Genomic DNA, 17,500 nt, shown 5'->3' with positions numbered 1-17,500 from the left:
CAGCTTCTCTGGAATAATGTGAGCTTCTTCGCACCTATTCCAAAGAGTCCTCCATGATAAACAAGGTACTGAAGAGTTCACTACCAGCTCACTCAGCTGCTCCTCCTCCCTCCTTATGAATTAACTTTGACTATGAAATAGCTCTTTGCACAATACTGAGATAGTCTACAATTTTCTATTCAATGCCACAGAACTTACATATATCAATTGCATGACATTCCACAATTAGTTACCTGTCAAGGAGAAAGAAATCTAGGCGTCTAAAAATAACTGGATTATACCATTTTAACAGGAAGAGCATGGCCAGAGGAGAGCGTTAGGATGCTCAGGGATGACGTTCTTTACACTTCAAACAATAATATTTCACTTGCAATTATAAAAAAGTGTAAAATGTTTATTTTACATAGTGGTTCAAATTGACTTTCAACCTCCTCAGTAAACAAGAACACAAAATAGTGCAAGGGCAAAACTTGCAATTCTGTTCTTCCCTGCATCCACACTGCTTGATTTTTTTCTTACAAAAATTATTTTGATATTAAATTTAAAATGACAGCATCTATTTGCCGTGGTATGCTAAAATTATGGTTAGAAATCAGTTTTATACAGAGTGAATAAATATAAAACTGTATATTCCTTTTTGTATCTAACAAACTCTGCAAAAAACCTTGATTTCATATGCAGTTTAAGTTTTACTCTTTATAATAAATGTGTAAACACGCATGCACACACAGATTCTTCAAAATCATTTTGAAGGAAATGAAGTATTTTTGGAGGCAATTTTGTTTCTCTTGCAAAGCGTTTTCTTTTCCCTTTAATTTTGACATGAACATGATTCTTGATTTGACGTTCCATACTTTAGGGAAGGTATGGAATACATTTGTGCTCATCCACACACATGTAGCAAGAGTTCTGTTTAATAAACACCAAGTACAGTATTTCAGATTTACATTTCCACATATACAGCAAATGTTCTAGTCCATCTTATTTCCTTTATAAAAGCACCCTGATCCAGTCTCAACATATTAAGCTTTTATAAAAAAAATCAAATATATACTATATTTGTTTCTGTACATTTATGTGCAAGGTCTCCTGACAAAATAATACAAATATTGAATACTACAGTTTATATCCCAGTGGTGAATGTAACTTCACATCACATGATGTAAGTGCCATCTTTGTAGTATTTCATGGATTCCATTTGTTGTGTCATAGCAATGACTTCATGGAATCCTGTACTGAGGCCAGACATATGTTGAAAATAGGCTTCTTTCTCCACCTGGACAGTTAAATTGTTCACTCCAGCATCTTTCAGAACCGCTGTTACCTGAGCATAACAGAAATTCAATATTAAATCTCATTAATTGTAACTTGTGATTATACTCAGACACTAGAATGGTAATTAGATGAGAGCAAAAGGTCACATCAAATCTAGATACAACAACATTTATTATGGCCCGGAGAGGAGCCAGTCAGAAACTTAAAATGACTAAATTTGTAGCTAGAATTTCTGGGGAAAAAATGTCAAGCAGTCAAAAGTTAGGAATCACACAGGCAACCTTAATGCTTAATTGAGCAGGCTGAATTATGATATAGTCTAATATGACTACATATTTATTCCCTCAGGAATTGCGCCTCATTCAGTGCAAGAATGGACATTATGTTTTATCCTCATTGTTCAATGTGTTCTCAAGCCTTATTTATTGCACACTATTCAAATTCTGCTCTGAATACAGAATTATTAATTTCCTCAGAGGCTTTACTATGGTATCTGAGAGCTTCACAAACAAAAACTATCTTTATAACACCCCTATTTTACAGATGGAGATCTGAGGTAGAGAGATTAAGGTAAAAAGTATCCAGTAATTTCAGATGCCCAATTTAAGATGCTTAGGATCTGATTTTTTTTCCCAGACTATTTGGCATTGTATAACTTAATATGTTCAAAGCACAGCTCCCATTGACTTCAACTCCACCATCAATGCTCAGCACTTCCACAAATCAGACCCCAGGGTCTCAAGGCAAGTAGCATCCAGAAAATGAGGAACACACAATTAATAGTGACTATGAAAGTTTGGTTTAAATCAGTGGTTTTCAACCTATTTTCATTTGTGGATCCCTAATAAATTTCAAATGGAGGTTTGGGCCCCTTTAGAAATCGTAGGCATAGCATGTGGACTCCAAGCCCCAGCCTCGTACCCCAGCTCCTACTCAATTTCAGTCTTGCTCCCATGTCCTTCCCACACACTATTTTATTCCTGGCTCCCAGTTTCCTTGCACAGTCTTACCCAGTCAAAAGCCCCACACCAAAGCTCACTCCCAGTCTTCCTCCCTGCCCCCCAGCTCTATACCTAGTCCTAATCTACCCCTTCCATTACCCACACTGCCCTTCCAGGCCCAGCTCTTCTCTTCCTGAATTAGGTTGCTCCCTCCTCCATGCTGCCTGGGTGCCAGAAAAGGGAGCATCAAGAACACTCCTGCTCTCAATTCCTAAGCCTAGTGCAACAGCAACTCCTGGCAGCTACAGGCACCAGTTGCAGGGAAAGTACAGGGAAGGGGCAAGGGCAAACCATGGGGAATCATTTTTGCTGAAACTTAATTTTTTTAAAGTTGGAGGAAAACATCCAGCATGGAAAGTTTCAGCCCTAATTGTTAAAGTTTGGTAAAGTTATAAGTAGCTAAAAACAGGGTCTTTATAATGAGAAGTGTCTGACAACATCAACTACAGGCAGAGCTGGTAGCAATGTCTGTAACATAAAAAAAGATGGCCTGGAAAGGTTTCACCATTTTTAAAAAAAATTATTAATTCAGGTCTCATCTAACTTGGAACAGTGAAAAGAGAACTAGTGAAATTGTATTTACAAGAGTAAAAAACTGAGATGTTGAACAAGTAAGGGATTTTTATTCAGACTGTTTAAAACCTTTGTTTCTTTTTGTTAGTACACTTCTACCTCAATATTCTCGGGAGCCGAAAAATCTTACCGCATTATAGGTCAAACCGTGTTATATCGAATTTGCTTTGATCTGCCAGAGTGTGCAGCCCCCTCCCAGAGCACTGCTTTACCATGTTATATCCGAATTCGTGTTTTATCAGGTCGCATTATACTGAGGTAGAGGTGTATCTATTTAACAGCACTAATTAATGAACATTTTGGAGATAATGTCATAAAAAACATATCACTCTTGCCCCTTAATTTCAGGTGAGAGTTTCTAAAATACATCTCAGATCCCCAGGAAGTCCTCCAGCAAAGCAAAAAGAAAAATAGGCTTAACACTTCTGATATTTCTAAGATTAAAAACAAGCAGAAAAAAGCCCCACACCACAATCCTGAAGAACTCGTTCAGGCTTTTGTTATACCATGAAAAAAAGCTGTACAAAACTAGTTTCCCCCAAAAAATCCTTTTGGCAGGTCACCTCTAGAGCAAGACAAAAGAAACTGGCTGATTTGTTTTCAAATGTCAAAAGCCCACCACCAAACAAACTTTTTATAGGACAACAGCAGAAGGAGGAGCAGAGCAATACTGAAAAGGCTCGTCCTGGAACATCAGCTACCAGCTATGGAAATCATTACAACAGCAGCTTCAAACTTAAGCCTATGATTGAAATATTCAGAGTTAATCAACAGGGCGTAAAATATGAAGAGCCAACAGATTCTGAAAGTGTTATATAGTTACCTGCTGTATAATTCTCTGTTCCATCACATCTGACATCACCTGTACGTGTAAAGTACCTGCCACAACACTAGCAGAGTGACACCAGAAATGAGGATCTCTGTAGGATATTAAACCATCTATTTTCTGGATCTGTAAAAAATTGCATTAACAGTAAGAATTACTTTTGCAGTATGCTACTTTATGCCTTCCTGCACACTTAAATAGCTCCTGGTGGCAATTATTTCATGGAGCAGATACTATTATACAGTAAAATAAACTGCCATCATTTTATGTTATATACAGAAATTGTTATATAGTGACATTTTTGGAATTGAGACTGTTCCATCACTGCCAAAAATAGAAGGCAAAATGAAAAATTTGTGGGTGGGGGCTAAAAAGGAGGGACAAAGACACTGAAGTGGAGTCCCCAACTGGTGGCCAGACTATAGTGGCATCAAAGGAGAGACTAGCGGAGAGGCTGGCTTTGGGCACCCAAGCATTTCTAAGGACCTATCCCCATGATAACCAAGATAAGCAGAGACTTCAATATCCAAGTTGGACTTAATATGTTCACGTTTCTTCTTGTCCACGAGGTGTTTTGTTGTTAAGTGAACCTTATTAGGTTATTTATTGTAATATTTCTTCACTACGTTTCAGACTGGTTAATTTTTTTTCTCCCCACTCCTAGCATTTTGATTATTTTCTGGTTTTGTTTCTTGTTTTTAATTTATCCCACCTCAAGGTCACTCACACTTCAATTCCCTCTTCTGCATCACTCAGTCTCCTTTTCCATCTCCTTTCACTAAATCACATAAGTCCACAATCCACCTTCCTTCTCTTCTTCCTCTCCACGGATCTCCCTCACACAATTTAATTTCATTCTGTATTCCCTGATGGCAAGAATCTATTATCCCCATTCCCTGGTGACAGGCAGTGTTCAATACCCTTGTTGCTGAAGTCTCCCTTCTACTCTTGTTGATGGAATCCTGGAAGTTCCCACAGTTTCCCAATGTAGAAATATTTAGCAAGCACTCCATGTACTTCAGGAGTGGGCCCATGGGGGTTCTGGGCAGGACACTCACAAGAGCTAACACCAGGAGCAACAATTAGTGGATAAGAGTTAACAACGGGAGTGGAGTGCTGCCACAGACTTCAGGCTTTGACTGTTTTAGTAGGAGCAGAAAGCAGTCTAGACTGAAGGGGAAGGAAAAAAATCAGCAATAGAGACTTCAAATGGGAAGAAGAGAACTAGCTTCAGTTTTGCAGTCCCATTCACTACAAGTCAACCTGTCCCACAGTAGACTGGAAGACTGGCCAAAATGCAACTGCATGCCCAGGAAAGAATACTGCAGCCAAATGAAATCTGGCCATGCCAGGGTTTTAAAAAAAAGCCTGCCCAGGTTTTTGAGATTTACTAAGTTTAGTAATTACAATTAAGTATTAAATAGTCCTCCCACATTCTGCTGGGATAGGTTTACCGCATTACCAAGTTAGTCTATGGTTATGAGCTGTCCACAAAAGCAAAAGCAACATATGGCTGCCATTGTTATTTAAAGAGTCTATTCTGCAAAAATCATGATTTTTAAAATTGTAAACGTTAAACTAATAAAACCAAAAAATTCATGTATCTCTATAAAAACTGATCAACTTAGACAAGCAATTTGGGATACCCAAGAGTCTTAGACAAAGATAACTGGCACAATGAGGAATGATTGCATGTAAAAGTTAATAAATGCAGTCAGAAACTCAAATCTAGATTGAACAAAGAAAGTAAAACAAAATGCAAGTTTAATTTCCGACCTTTTCTAGTGCAATGTGCAGATCTTTCTCACATTCTGGTGGTAGCCTCAGCAAAAGCACTTGACAGGCATCTTTGATCAGTGGGATAACACTGAGAAAAATTAATGTAGCAATAAAGAGAGAGCACAGGGGATCAGCTATCAGCCATCCAAACTGTTGAATAAATATCGTAGATATGATCACACCAACACTACCCAGGGTGTCTGCCAACACATGTAAAAACACACCTGAAACAAAATAAGACTTTGAATGATTGCGTGCCTGCATTTAGTTGCCATTAGCACATGGACTATATAGCATGAGTATTAAAATCTCTCAGTACATGGATCAAAATTCTCTTGGATCACTGGTCTTGGACCTATAGTAGAAAAGTTTACTGATGTGCTAAAGTGTTTCTAATGCTAGCACGTATTAAGATAGACCATTATCATTTTGTTTTTACTCCAACTCTGGTGTGATTTACATCTCTCATAACCTGCTGCTGCTAGGATTAATGTTTTAGATCATTTGAACTCTAGTACTCCCAGTTTGCATTTAGAAGGTATAAAACATTAATATCTTAACACTAATAGTTTGAGAGATTAATCCTAGTACTTCAGCTCCCACTAAAGAATATGCAAGTAGTGAGAAGCTGAGCAGACTTTACCAAAAAAATTTAAAAAAATTCAGATCAGTAGAATAGTCATCTAAGCTATCTGATTGCATTCAACTTCTCTATTAAAATAATATAGCATGGTGATAGTTAAATGCTTGAACCAATACATTTTACATACTAAAACTTATTGTAATAGACAATGTGACAAATATTTGGTAGATTTGCTATATCCTGTATTTTTTTTCATACTATCAGGAAGATTCCAGAAAGTAACCACATTATTTATTAAATAATGCTGCCAGCTTTGTGTTTTAGGTTAGTCTGGTCTTTAGCAGAACTGACGAGAAATATTTTATATTATGAATCAGTGACAAACACCGTTTACAAAGTTTTGTAGAAACTGTGTTGCACGCTGGTTCGTAAAGGGAAACTATGAACAACTATGTCAGCCTCAATGTCCCATTGGTCTATTTAGCTCACAACCATCTCTATGGCTTTGTTCAGACTACTACCAATGTTACCAACACAGAATGACTTCCCAGTCCTGGCCCACCCACTCACTACTCTCTTCCCTCAAATCCTCTCAAAATTCACTTCTTCCTTACTGACTACAAGTAGCAAGTTAATTATTTTTAAAAACTCAAGACTAACTGAACCAGAAGTTCAAGCATATAGATGGTATCCCAGTGTGACAGGCTATACTATTTTGGTCACCACTTTTCATAAAATTATGATAACTCTTGTACAAAGTATGCCTTGTGAGGTGCAATTTGAAAACTTGTAATCTGCTGAACATTACTGTCCTGTTGATGTGTGTAGCAGGAATGTGTATGAAGTTATAAGATTCTATGTATGATTGTTACTGTAACATGCTGCACACTTCTGGGTAACATCCACAAACAAGTTTTTCAGAGTGAAAGGCACTCTAGCTCCAGCAAGGTGTGAAAGAGCAATCATCAGTTTAAGCAGTTGTTCTTCAGCAACAGGAATTGTAAACAAGAAATTTACAATTCACCTGAAGGACAGCTGGCAGAGCATATATACAACACAACTGTTGACTCCAGGACCCAGCAGGGACTTTTCAAATAAAAAGGGTCAGGACATATGAAGGGTAAAAACAGGCCCCTGACCACCTCTCCTCCCCCATCTCTACTCACTGCAGCAAGATTGTTTGAAAGACAAAGAATCATCTTTGAACTGGGGAGAGTGGTCCTAATGAAGCCTTTCCAGTTAGGACTGCTGAAAGTTTTGGGTGAGAAACCCTTTTGCTTTCAAATCTTATTTAGCTTGGTAAAGGTTAGGATTTAGCTTGGTAAAATTTCCGTGTTTATCTTTTATTTCTCTTGTAACCAATACTGACTTTTATGCCTTTACCTCTTATAAGCACTTAAAATCTTTCTTAAAAGAATAAAACGTTTATTAACTAATCTAAACCAGCGTGTTTTGACTGAAGTGCTTGGCAAAATCTCATCATTCCCTTTGATAGAATGACAGACTTTTAATGAGCTTACACAGTTCGGGGAGAAGCGGGGGGAGTCCAGAGCAGTGCAAGAGAGACATTTCTGGGATGCAATGCTGGGACTGGGGGATTTGCGATGTCACCCTATATATAGTTCATGTGTGGCTGGGAGAGCATTCATATTTTCAGCTGGGTTTGATTTTGTATGCTGAAGGCTGCATGAGCAGGCCAGGAGTGGCTGTTCTGATAGCAAATCAGAGTAAAAGGCTGGAGAGTTAAGGGGACACAGTGGCTCCACAATCTAGACTATACCCTGGGGGATGTCATACCAAAAGTGGCAAGTTAATTATTTTTTAAAAAGATAATGCTTTAACTCAGTGGTTCTCAAACTTCTGTACTGGTGACCCCTTTCAAATAGCAAGCCTATGAGTGCAACTCCCCCTTATAAATTAAAAACACTTCCTTATACATTTAACTCCATCATAAATGCTGGAGGCAAAGCGGAGTTTGGGGTGGAGGCTGACAGCTCACGAGCCCCCATGTAATAACCCCGACCCCCAGTTTGAGAACCCCTGCTTTAACTGAACCAGAAGTTCAGGCCTGTAGATGCTACCCCAGTACAAATAATTAAATAGGTGAATGTGTCTAAATAGTGTAACTGTTTAAATGTATTGCTGTTAAACTTGTTTCTTCCACTCCCCATCCCTTTCCTAGTTATTTTAATTGACCAGCTGTCATATGCCATCTAAAATTAGATGCATGGATGTTGGAGTTATACTTGGTCTTTAAGACATGTAGTACATTATAGGTACTGTAAAAATATTACGGATCAAATAATAATAAAAAGAAAACAACATTAAGTGCCTCTAGGACCCGTACCATCACAAATCTGAGAACATTAAGTGTGAGGGAAGAAACTAGTGGAATATCCCAAATTATGTTTATTCTTTAAAACATTTTAGTTAGAAAAAGTGTTTTCAAAAAGCTCTATCTGTGCTATATAAAAAGACTGCCAGAAAACAAGTTTTAGAGAGATTAAGAAAAGTGGACAAGGGATACTTTGATTTAAAGGTTTTTTGACAGCTAGTTTACTTTTAAAATTAAACAATTTGTACTTACCTCTCATATTGGCATTCATGCCTCCTCCTGAAAACCCATGAGAGTGATTATGTCCATGACTGTGATTGTGTCCGTGGTCACTGTGGGAATGGCCATGACAGTGTCCATGTCCATGACCATGGTGTGAATGGCTGTGATCATGTGAGTGACAGCCTCCACGAGAAGCACCATGGGAGTGGGCATGGCTAAAGGCACAGATACCAACAAGGTTTACTATCAGCCCTCCAACCGAGACTGGCTATGAGAGGGAGAAAAGAAAAGAAAAGAAAAAAAAAAAAAAAAAGGCACAACAACCTTTAAATCCAATATTTCTTCCTTAACACTCAGATTAACTTGTTTGATAGCAAACTACATTTTTTTCCTGTTAACAGCATCTAACATACTTCCGTGACATGTCCAATTAGCTGAAGTTAACAATGACAATAGCAGGAGGATTCCCTTGCTGCGGAATGCTCACAAGTGAATCTTCTCTTCATGTGAAGGACTTCTCTTTTCCTCTTAAAAAATCTAATATCAGCAGGTACAGACATAGACAACTTTGCTTTCAACAAAGCGAGACTGAGTTCATCTACTTCTCCCACAAGAAACAAAGCTCTGAGGATACAGCGAAAGTTTTCTCTTAACTCCCCAGAATCACGTATCAAGTAGAATATACAGGAAGAGTTACAAAGGACCTGCACACTTCATCGTAAATTGTAAATATTTTGGGGTTGGGACTATGTCGCCGTATGGGTTTGAGCAATACATTGTGGGTGCTACCAGAATACAAATAACTCTCCACCACTCTTGCATGAAGAGACTGGAAAACAGGAAAATGCCAGTTAGGAAGGAGACAGAAAGAACTCCCACCTCCTAGCAGAGGGTGCAGGAACAGGAAGTTCTCCTTTGGAGAATGTGGCCACAGAGCTTATCCTGAAAGCAGTATGACATACAGGATAGCAATGTTTTTAAAACAGGACTTAACTCTAGATGAGTGTCTCTCTTAAATTACACTATTAAAATTTAGTATTTAAGTGTCTATATAAGTGTTGGAGTTCAATGCCTTCAAAGTGAGGAAAGAGGTAACTTCACACTTGTTTGAAAAACAAAAAAACATAGAAGTAAAATTTATTTTTGTTTAAGAAGTGAAGGCTTAGACTTAGGGAAAAAAAGCAAAAATTGTGAAAAAACAGGATCTACAGTTTTGATTCCATGATTTAGCTGTACCCATACATACATCAAGGACCGTTTTAAGACTACCTGTGGTAATCGGCACCAGTGTTCCCTAAAATTTTTTTACATCCATGTGCACTGATATGGGGCAGAGTGTTGTGGGGGGGGGGGAAGGAGGGCTGTGGTGGGGATGCAGGCTCTGGGGTGGGGCTAGGAATGAGTAGTTCAGGAGGGGGCTCAGGGCTGGGGCAGAGGGTTAGGTTGCAGGGTTGTGAGGGCTCTAGCTGGGGGTGCAGGTTCTGGGGTGGGTAGTGAGGTGTTTGGGGGTCTGGGTTGCCCCATGGCTGCAGTGGGGAGAGGACTCCCTCCAGCCCTCTCTTGCCCCAGCAGCTTGGGGCAGGGGGAGGGGTGCATCTCCCTGCTGCGGCAGGTCCACACTGGGGCACCTCTCCCCACTGTAGCCCTGAGCCCCCTACGCAGGGTTTAATAAGCAGCTGCGTGGCTGTGCAGCTTAGAGAGCCCTTAGATCAGTTCCTATTTGAACAGTAAGCTAATATGAAATCTGATTTATGTTCTTTCACATCTCTGCTGAAGCCCTGAGATTTGTTAAATCCAAATTTGAGGCTTGCTTTTCTTACAGGAAAGGCACAAGGTTGAAAGATTCCCATTGAAGTAATCAGTGCTACTCTTTCTGCCCAAAGGATTGTTACTGAACATACAGCACTTTTCTCTCCAGGAACTGACCTAATACTTCTATAATCATGCCAGATCCTACTGGACTGGGATTCAAGAGACTGGAATCTGAAATTGAGAGTTAATTCAATTTCAGTGAAGGGTTGTTAAAGTGACTGGGCTGATTCTAACACAAAGAAATCACAGATATAGCCAATTATAACACAATTATATGGTTTGACATTTTTGCAACTGAATATGAGGGGTACTAATTACCATTTCTCCAGCAATCAAAACCCTTATCTTGTAAATTATTTTGGAATCCAGCAGTATAATATACTGTATATAGTAATGAAATAGAGCAAGAGTAAGATATGTTATTATAGCTATACAATAAACACATTATAGTTACCAAGTATGATATACTTAGATGCTTCTATTGACCAACTCCAATGACCTGCTTTGACTGACTTAAAATGCATGTTAACTACTTATGGCTCCATCATGGTTTTAACTAGAGGCATATCCTAAAGTCAGCTAGGATACAGTAACTCCTCACTTAAAGTTGTCCCGGTTAACTTTGTTTCACTGTTACATTGCTGATCAATTAGAGAACATGTTTGTTTAAAGTTGAACAATTCTCCCTTATAATGTTGTTTGGCAGTTGCCTACTTTGTCCACTGCTTGCAGAAAGAGCACCCTGTTGAAGCTAGCTGGTGGGGGCTTGGAACCAGGGTGGACCAGCACCCCCCCAATCAGCTCTCCACTCTCCTAAGTTTCCTGTGCAACAGCCGCCCAGCAAGTTATCAATTGCAGGGCAGTTCAGCTGTCCCTCCCTCCATTGCTGTGTGCTACTCCTGCCTCCGCCTTGGAAGCCTCCTGCTTGCTGTGCAGAGGTGGGGGGAAGAGGGGTGCTAATGTCACGGTATCACCCTCCCCTGTACCTTATCTCCACGGGGTGGGAGGGGAGGAACAAGACAGGGCTCAGGACAAAGGGAGCTTGCTGGCAGCAGCTGCTGCCTCAATTTGCTGATCTACCTAAACAGGCAGTTTACTTACAGTGGGGTCAGTGTGCTTAAATGGGCAATGCAGGACTCTCTCTCACTGTCTCTGTCTCTCTCTGCCATGCTGTCTCCCCACTCCCTCCATTCATGCTGCCTTGTAGAGTGTGAGACTACATTAACAATGTGTTAACCCTTGAGGGCTCAGCGGAGTGCTAGGTCATCATTTAGCAGTGAGGCATTCCACCCTCTTCCACATTCTGACTTCACCATCTCAACCAAGCTTCACAATCATCATTGCTGTGTACATATTAAATTATTTAAAACTTATTGTGTGTGTGTGTGGGGGAGTGTTTTTTTTATGGCAAAAAAATTTTCCCTAGAACCTAACCCTCACCCCATTTACATTAATTCTTATGGGGAAATTGGATTCGCTTAACATCGTTTTGCTTAAAGCAGTAGTAATGTTCCTGAAAAATGCAACGTTAAGTTACTCTATTCAATAGTTTATTTTGTAGATAAATGGAACTTCCTTCCATGTATGTAATGAGGATCAAATAATTAAAGCCTCATTCATGAAGCTAACCACACTCTATCCCCCTTTCCAACAGACAAATGCCATTCATTATAAAACTAAGACTGTAATATAAGGAATTACTTCTGTAATTTACCTACTTTTGAATAGGTTTAGAGAGAATTTCTCTCAAGGTAACATATTTAGAAGCAGGCAATATAATGAAGTTTTTAACTTTAGACATATGGACTTTTAAATTCTGTTAGTCACTATATCAGGGGTAGGCAACCTGCGGCATGCGAGCTGATTTTCAGTGGCACTCACACTGCCCAGGTCCTGGCCACCAGTCCAGGGGGCTCTGCATTTTAAATTTAATTTTAAATGAAGCTTCTTAAACATTCTGAAACCTTATTTACTTTACATACAACAATTGTTTAGTTATATATTATAGACTTATAGAAAGAGACCTTCTAAAAAGGTTTAAAATGTATTATTGGCACGCGAAACCTTAAATTAAAGTGAATAAACTAAGACTTGGCACACCACTTCTGAAAGGTTGCTGACCCCTGCACTATATAACAGAAAGCAAAGAAACATTTTGAAGTCATACTGAAAACAAATGCTTGACGTTATATAATTTGAGTCCCCACTATTCAGATGAGTGGATCTTAATTTCAGTTAAGGAATAAATATTCTACAGGAGTAACTAAAACTGTTTTTAAACAGAAGAAAATGACAAAACTTACAGTTAACATATTTGTATCTATGTCTGGAGGATCTACCAGTCTGGCCACAGACTCCATGAACACGAAGAAAGCTATTACCATTAGAAAAAGGCCATTAATAAATCCAGAGAGAATTTCTACACGGCCATACCTGAAAGTGAACAAGTGTAATGTATATTTAAGAAAGACTGAGGAATAGCTATATTTAGCATATTTGAAAATATTTGGCTTATTCATGCATTTAATACAGTATTTCCTTTTCAAGTCAGTTTGATTTTTCACAATGTTAGAACAAAGTACCATAACAAATATGTTACACAATTATTTTCTGCTCTGTTCTGTGGCAGCACTCACAATGTGGTAGGTGCTTTCCTAACACAGTACAATCTCTACCCCAAAAAGCTTACACTCAAAGACAAACTAAAGAGATGGTAGGTAGACAAAAGGGATGAAAGATGGCCATGTGGTAATTGGCCTTGTCCTCATAATACAAAGTTATAGTGATACAATTAAAAAAGTTAACTATACTACACACATTACGGCTGATAGTTGACAAGCTGGCTAGGGAATTCTGCTAATTTCATTGGGAGTTATATGGCTAAATACCCCATTAAATTCTGAATCTCTCAATGTGTACACACACAATTCCAAATCCCTTTCTGCAATCATGCTGACATAAGTGCTTGTATTTTTCACATGTAATATCTCATTTTCTTTTTGAAAAACTGACTGATCTAGATTACCACAGTGGGTTCATAACACTGGCAGACACTTTTGAGGGGCAGGGAGAAAGGGGAGGTGTAATAAAGTGTAGAAATATTAAGTGCCATGAAAACATTTCATGGTAGGAACATACCCCCTAGTCGTTTGTGTTTAAGAGGAAAAAAATGAAGACCTACAACTAACTAGCAGCATCTCTTCAAAATAATTATGTAAAAGTCAGTGTACATACCCATAAGAAAATATGCGGGTTGCTTTCCATCTAGTCATTAGAGCTGCGAAAAGCCCCATAACTAAAGCAGAACAATCAAAAAGCATATGAAATCCATCTGAGATTAGACCAAGGCTATTGGTCCACACTCCATAGAAGAGTTCCACAAAAGTGAAAGCCTAAAATGAAAGAAAAAATTGATTTTTTTCCTTGTAACATGTTCTGAGATGAAATTGTGCTTTTATTTTGCATATGCAGTTAGCATGAAGCTCTGCCATAAGGGTGCTACTAATTTTAGAGTGTTTAAATATTTCTGCACCAATTTTACTCTATTCCCTACGAAACAAAACAATGGATTGTAATATTAGGTTTTGCATTAAAAGTCAAAGTCAATGTAAATGCAGACATTTTAAAACTCCCCCTCTCTTCTGCACAAACAAACGCAATTTCTATAAAAGGGACAGCATCTATATGGGAAACTAGAATTCTTTATCTATAAACAAATCAATATAAACAGTACTGAGCAGGAGTTCCGATCTCTTGGGCTGAAAGGACAATATAATCTGCAAGTCCATCTAGTCTACAGTGTGTCTATCAAAGCAGTCAACATGGGAGACAGTTCTCATCAATTATGATGGTAATTATCTGGAACCAGGCAGTTTACCAATTCATTTTGCCAAGACAATGGTGAACAGTGAGATGAAAAGTTTAGATGAAAAATTCCCCAAGAGATGAAAGCTTCTTGTAGCCATTTGTTTTGGTGGGTGCTTTTTAAAGATAATGACTGGTCCATCCTGGAGGATAATGAATATCTGAAAATTGGACAGCTGCTGTTCATAAATGATTTGTATCAAAGCTAGAGCACTCCTTAAGTGGTTAGCGAGTACCTCAGATATCTGGTATGACCAACCAGCATATATTGGTTACATTAAACTCCTTCAAAGAAAGTACTCCTGTTAACAAGTCTTTACACAAGCCCCCTTACTCAGTAACATAATTGTCCCCAACAATGATTTTGAATTCCTCCCAAACAATCGTTATTTGTAACAAATCAAAAGGCTGTTTACCAAAAGATTGTCACCTAATGGATGGTTTCTTATTCACTGAGGTTTCAAAAAGCCATTGCTTTAAGATGTAGTTTAACAAAAGTGTTTTTCAGTCACTACAAATTTTATTTATGGAGGTTGCTTTACAGAAATTACTTCCATTTTCTTTGCTAACTAAAGGTTTTAAGTAGTTTAGGAATTAGTCTTGAGAGGAAGATGGTACCTACTTCATATCTCTTCCTGCATAACCTGGTATCTATAAATCTGTGACTCTATAAAACCAAGCTTTGTTCCTAATCCTTCTCCAGTTCCTTCTTTCTCCATTAACTTCCTCATCCTATACATTCAAACCTTTGAAGTCATCTTTGGTTATATCTACACTACAATTAACAGCCTGCAGTTGGCCCATGACAACTGACACAGGCTCATGGGGCATTAGCTCTTGGCTGTTTTATTGCAGTGTCCAGTTCCAGACTCCTGCCTGAGCTCTGGGATCCTCTCACCTTGCAGGATCCAGGAGCCTGGGCTGCAGCCCAAGCCCAGAAGTCTACATTGCAATTAAACAGCCCCTCAGCCAGAGCCCCGTGAGCCTGAGTCAGACACAGCTGTCTAATTGCTGTGTCAACATACCCTTTGACACTTTACTCCCCTCACATCCAAACTTTCACACTCCCGGAAAATTACTAGAATCTTATTTGCTAACATTTTTGTGCATTCTTTGATCTCCCCCCTCAATTACTATAACTGAAGTCCATGCATCTTCCCCATTTCTCACCTCTACTCCTTCTATTCCAAAATGACACTAAACTGATCTCCCTCTACTGCTGTTGTCATCCCCCTATGAATGCCTTCAACTAACTTCCCACTTTCTATCTTATCTGCAGGCACTCAAGCTCATTGCTCATATTTCTATGTCTTATGTGATCTCCCCTGTTCCCCCACTACATCTGATTTTGTTCCTTCTGCCAATTACTCATTTTGTTCTCAGTCATCTTTCATCTCCATCATCACACCATCATTCTGTGCCACACATTTGGAACTGTTTCCCAATACTTGTCCACCAACCACCCTCTCCACTTCTTCAAATCAATTTATTCCAGAAATCCTCTGTCTTTCAACACTCTTTCCTGAATTACTGTTGAGTGTATTGTGTGTATTGGATTGTATGATTTTCAGGGCAGGAAACAGGTGCAATCTTTGTAAATGCATTCAGTGCTTTGTCAGGGAATATTTACATTACAGTAGGGCCCAGAAGAGTCAATAATGAGTGAGGACCCTTGTGCTAGTCGCATACAAATACATACAAGGTGCTATGACTATTCATATTAACCTGACAAGTACAACTGTAAGTCAAACTATCCTGTCTTTAACAGAAGACCCAGCAAAAATGTATTCGATCTTAAGATTCCATTAAATTAACTATGCCAAAACTAACTAAGTTCTGGAAAAAACTTCCTAACTGTCATAGTGGTTAAGCACTGGAATAAACTGCCTATGGAGGAGGTGGAATCTCCATCACCAGAGATTTTTAAGAGCAGGTTGGACATACACCTGTCAGGGATGGTCCAGATAATACTTAGTAATAGGAGATATACCAATCTCCTATAACTGGAAGGGACCTTGAAAGGTCATTGAGTCCAGCCTCCTGCCTTCACTAGCAGGACCAAGTACTGATTTTGCCCCAGATCCTTAAGTGGCCCCCTCAAGGACTGAACTCACAACCCTGGGTTTAGCAGGCCAATGCTCAAACCACCGAGCTATCCCTCCATAGTCCTGCCATGAGTACAGGGGATTGGACTAGATGACCTCTCAAGGTGCCTTCCAGTTCTAAGTTAAAGGTCATATTAAAAGTTGCCAGTAAATTTTAAAAGAGATTGACCCTTTTTCTCTACTATGATTTGGTATTAGAGTTAAAAAAGTGCACTTACCAGATTTAGGCACAAGAAGTAGAAAATCTGTCTAGAGTCATACTCCTCAAGGATTTGTTTCAGTGACTCTTTAATAAACCGGGGTAACGATTGAGAACTATGCTGCAAAGCATCACCCATAAAATTATATAGAGGAATGCCTTCAGGAGAATAGCCAATAAGAGTGCCTTTCTGCCCTTTCCTGGAGGGGGACGACAGAATATTGGCAGCTGCAAAGAGAGGTACATGTTTTTGTTGTTGTTTTTAAACCTTTATGGATGATTGATAATGCAAGTGTTTTATCAGTGACTAAAACTTCCACAAGCATATCAAGGTGGTGAAAGTCACCAGCTTCATTTTCAAGGCTAACATTTTATTGTTATACTAGATTGGATCATCATTTCCACAAGCAGAAAGATTTACTGTATCCTTTTTTGTAGCCAATGAATTATGAATGTTGCCGTGAGTCTACAATACTGTGCGGTTTCCCCTCACCCATGGAATCCACAGAAGCAACGGTGGTGGAATTCTACAGAGAAATATTTTTTGTGACCTTCCAGTAATCTATAATTATTTTTAACTGGTTTATCATTTAATGGGGAAAAAAAGGAATACGTACATAAAATGAAGAAAATGGCACTCACTACCACTCCTCCAGAGAGAACATGCTCTGTGATTTCATGGTGTGCTGGCTTGTTCATAGCTCGAAGCTGATCTGTTATTGGATGTGTCCAGAAGCTGCCAAAGAGCAGCGCACTAATTAAAATGAGCAGCGATCCATAACGGGCACACTTCGAGGCTTCCATCTTGACAGAACATATGGACTCCACATAAAAATCCAAGATCACGACGAAAAAGATAACTGTTATGAAAGGCATGATGAGAGAGGACCAGGATTCGACTTTACTCTGTGATAAGAAGAACAAAT

At 39.0% G+C, this 17,500-nt stretch overlaps 2 protein-coding genes across 2 annotated transcripts in view; one reads left to right on the top strand and one right to left on the bottom strand.

Annotated features, from left to right (window-relative positions):
• Window positions 1-17,500, top strand: part of LOC127047924 (cardiomyopathy-associated protein 5-like) — a 478,816-nt gene that overhangs the window by 421,481 nt on the left and 39,835 nt on the right. The window lies entirely within an intron of this gene.
• Window positions 374-17,500, bottom strand: part of SLC30A5 (solute carrier family 30 member 5) — a 32,649-nt gene continuing 15,522 nt past the window's right edge. Inside the window, exons 9-16 of the mRNA XM_050946926.1 lie at window positions 17,192-17,480; window positions 16,594-16,802; window positions 13,641-13,798; window positions 12,710-12,839; window positions 8,625-8,862; window positions 5,452-5,678; window positions 3,673-3,801; window positions 374-1,324 (exon numbers count right to left, since the gene is read on the bottom strand). Of these exons, the coding sequence (XP_050802883.1) occupies window positions 1,154-1,324; window positions 3,673-3,801; window positions 5,452-5,678; window positions 8,625-8,862; window positions 12,710-12,839; window positions 13,641-13,798; window positions 16,594-16,802; window positions 17,192-17,480 (1,551 nt within the window). The 3' untranslated portion in view covers window positions 374-1,153. The remainder of the gene's footprint in view (window positions 1,325-3,672; window positions 3,802-5,451; window positions 5,679-8,624; window positions 8,863-12,709; window positions 12,840-13,640; window positions 13,799-16,593; window positions 16,803-17,191; window positions 17,481-17,500) is intronic.

Source organism: Gopherus flavomarginatus, chromosome 3, assembly GCF_025201925.1.
Source record: "Gopherus flavomarginatus isolate rGopFla2 chromosome 3, rGopFla2.mat.asm, whole genome shotgun sequence".
NCBI classification, from domain to species: Eukaryota; Metazoa; Chordata; order Testudines; family Testudinidae; genus Gopherus; species Gopherus flavomarginatus.
This window is presented reverse-complemented; position numbering and strand designations above follow the sequence as displayed.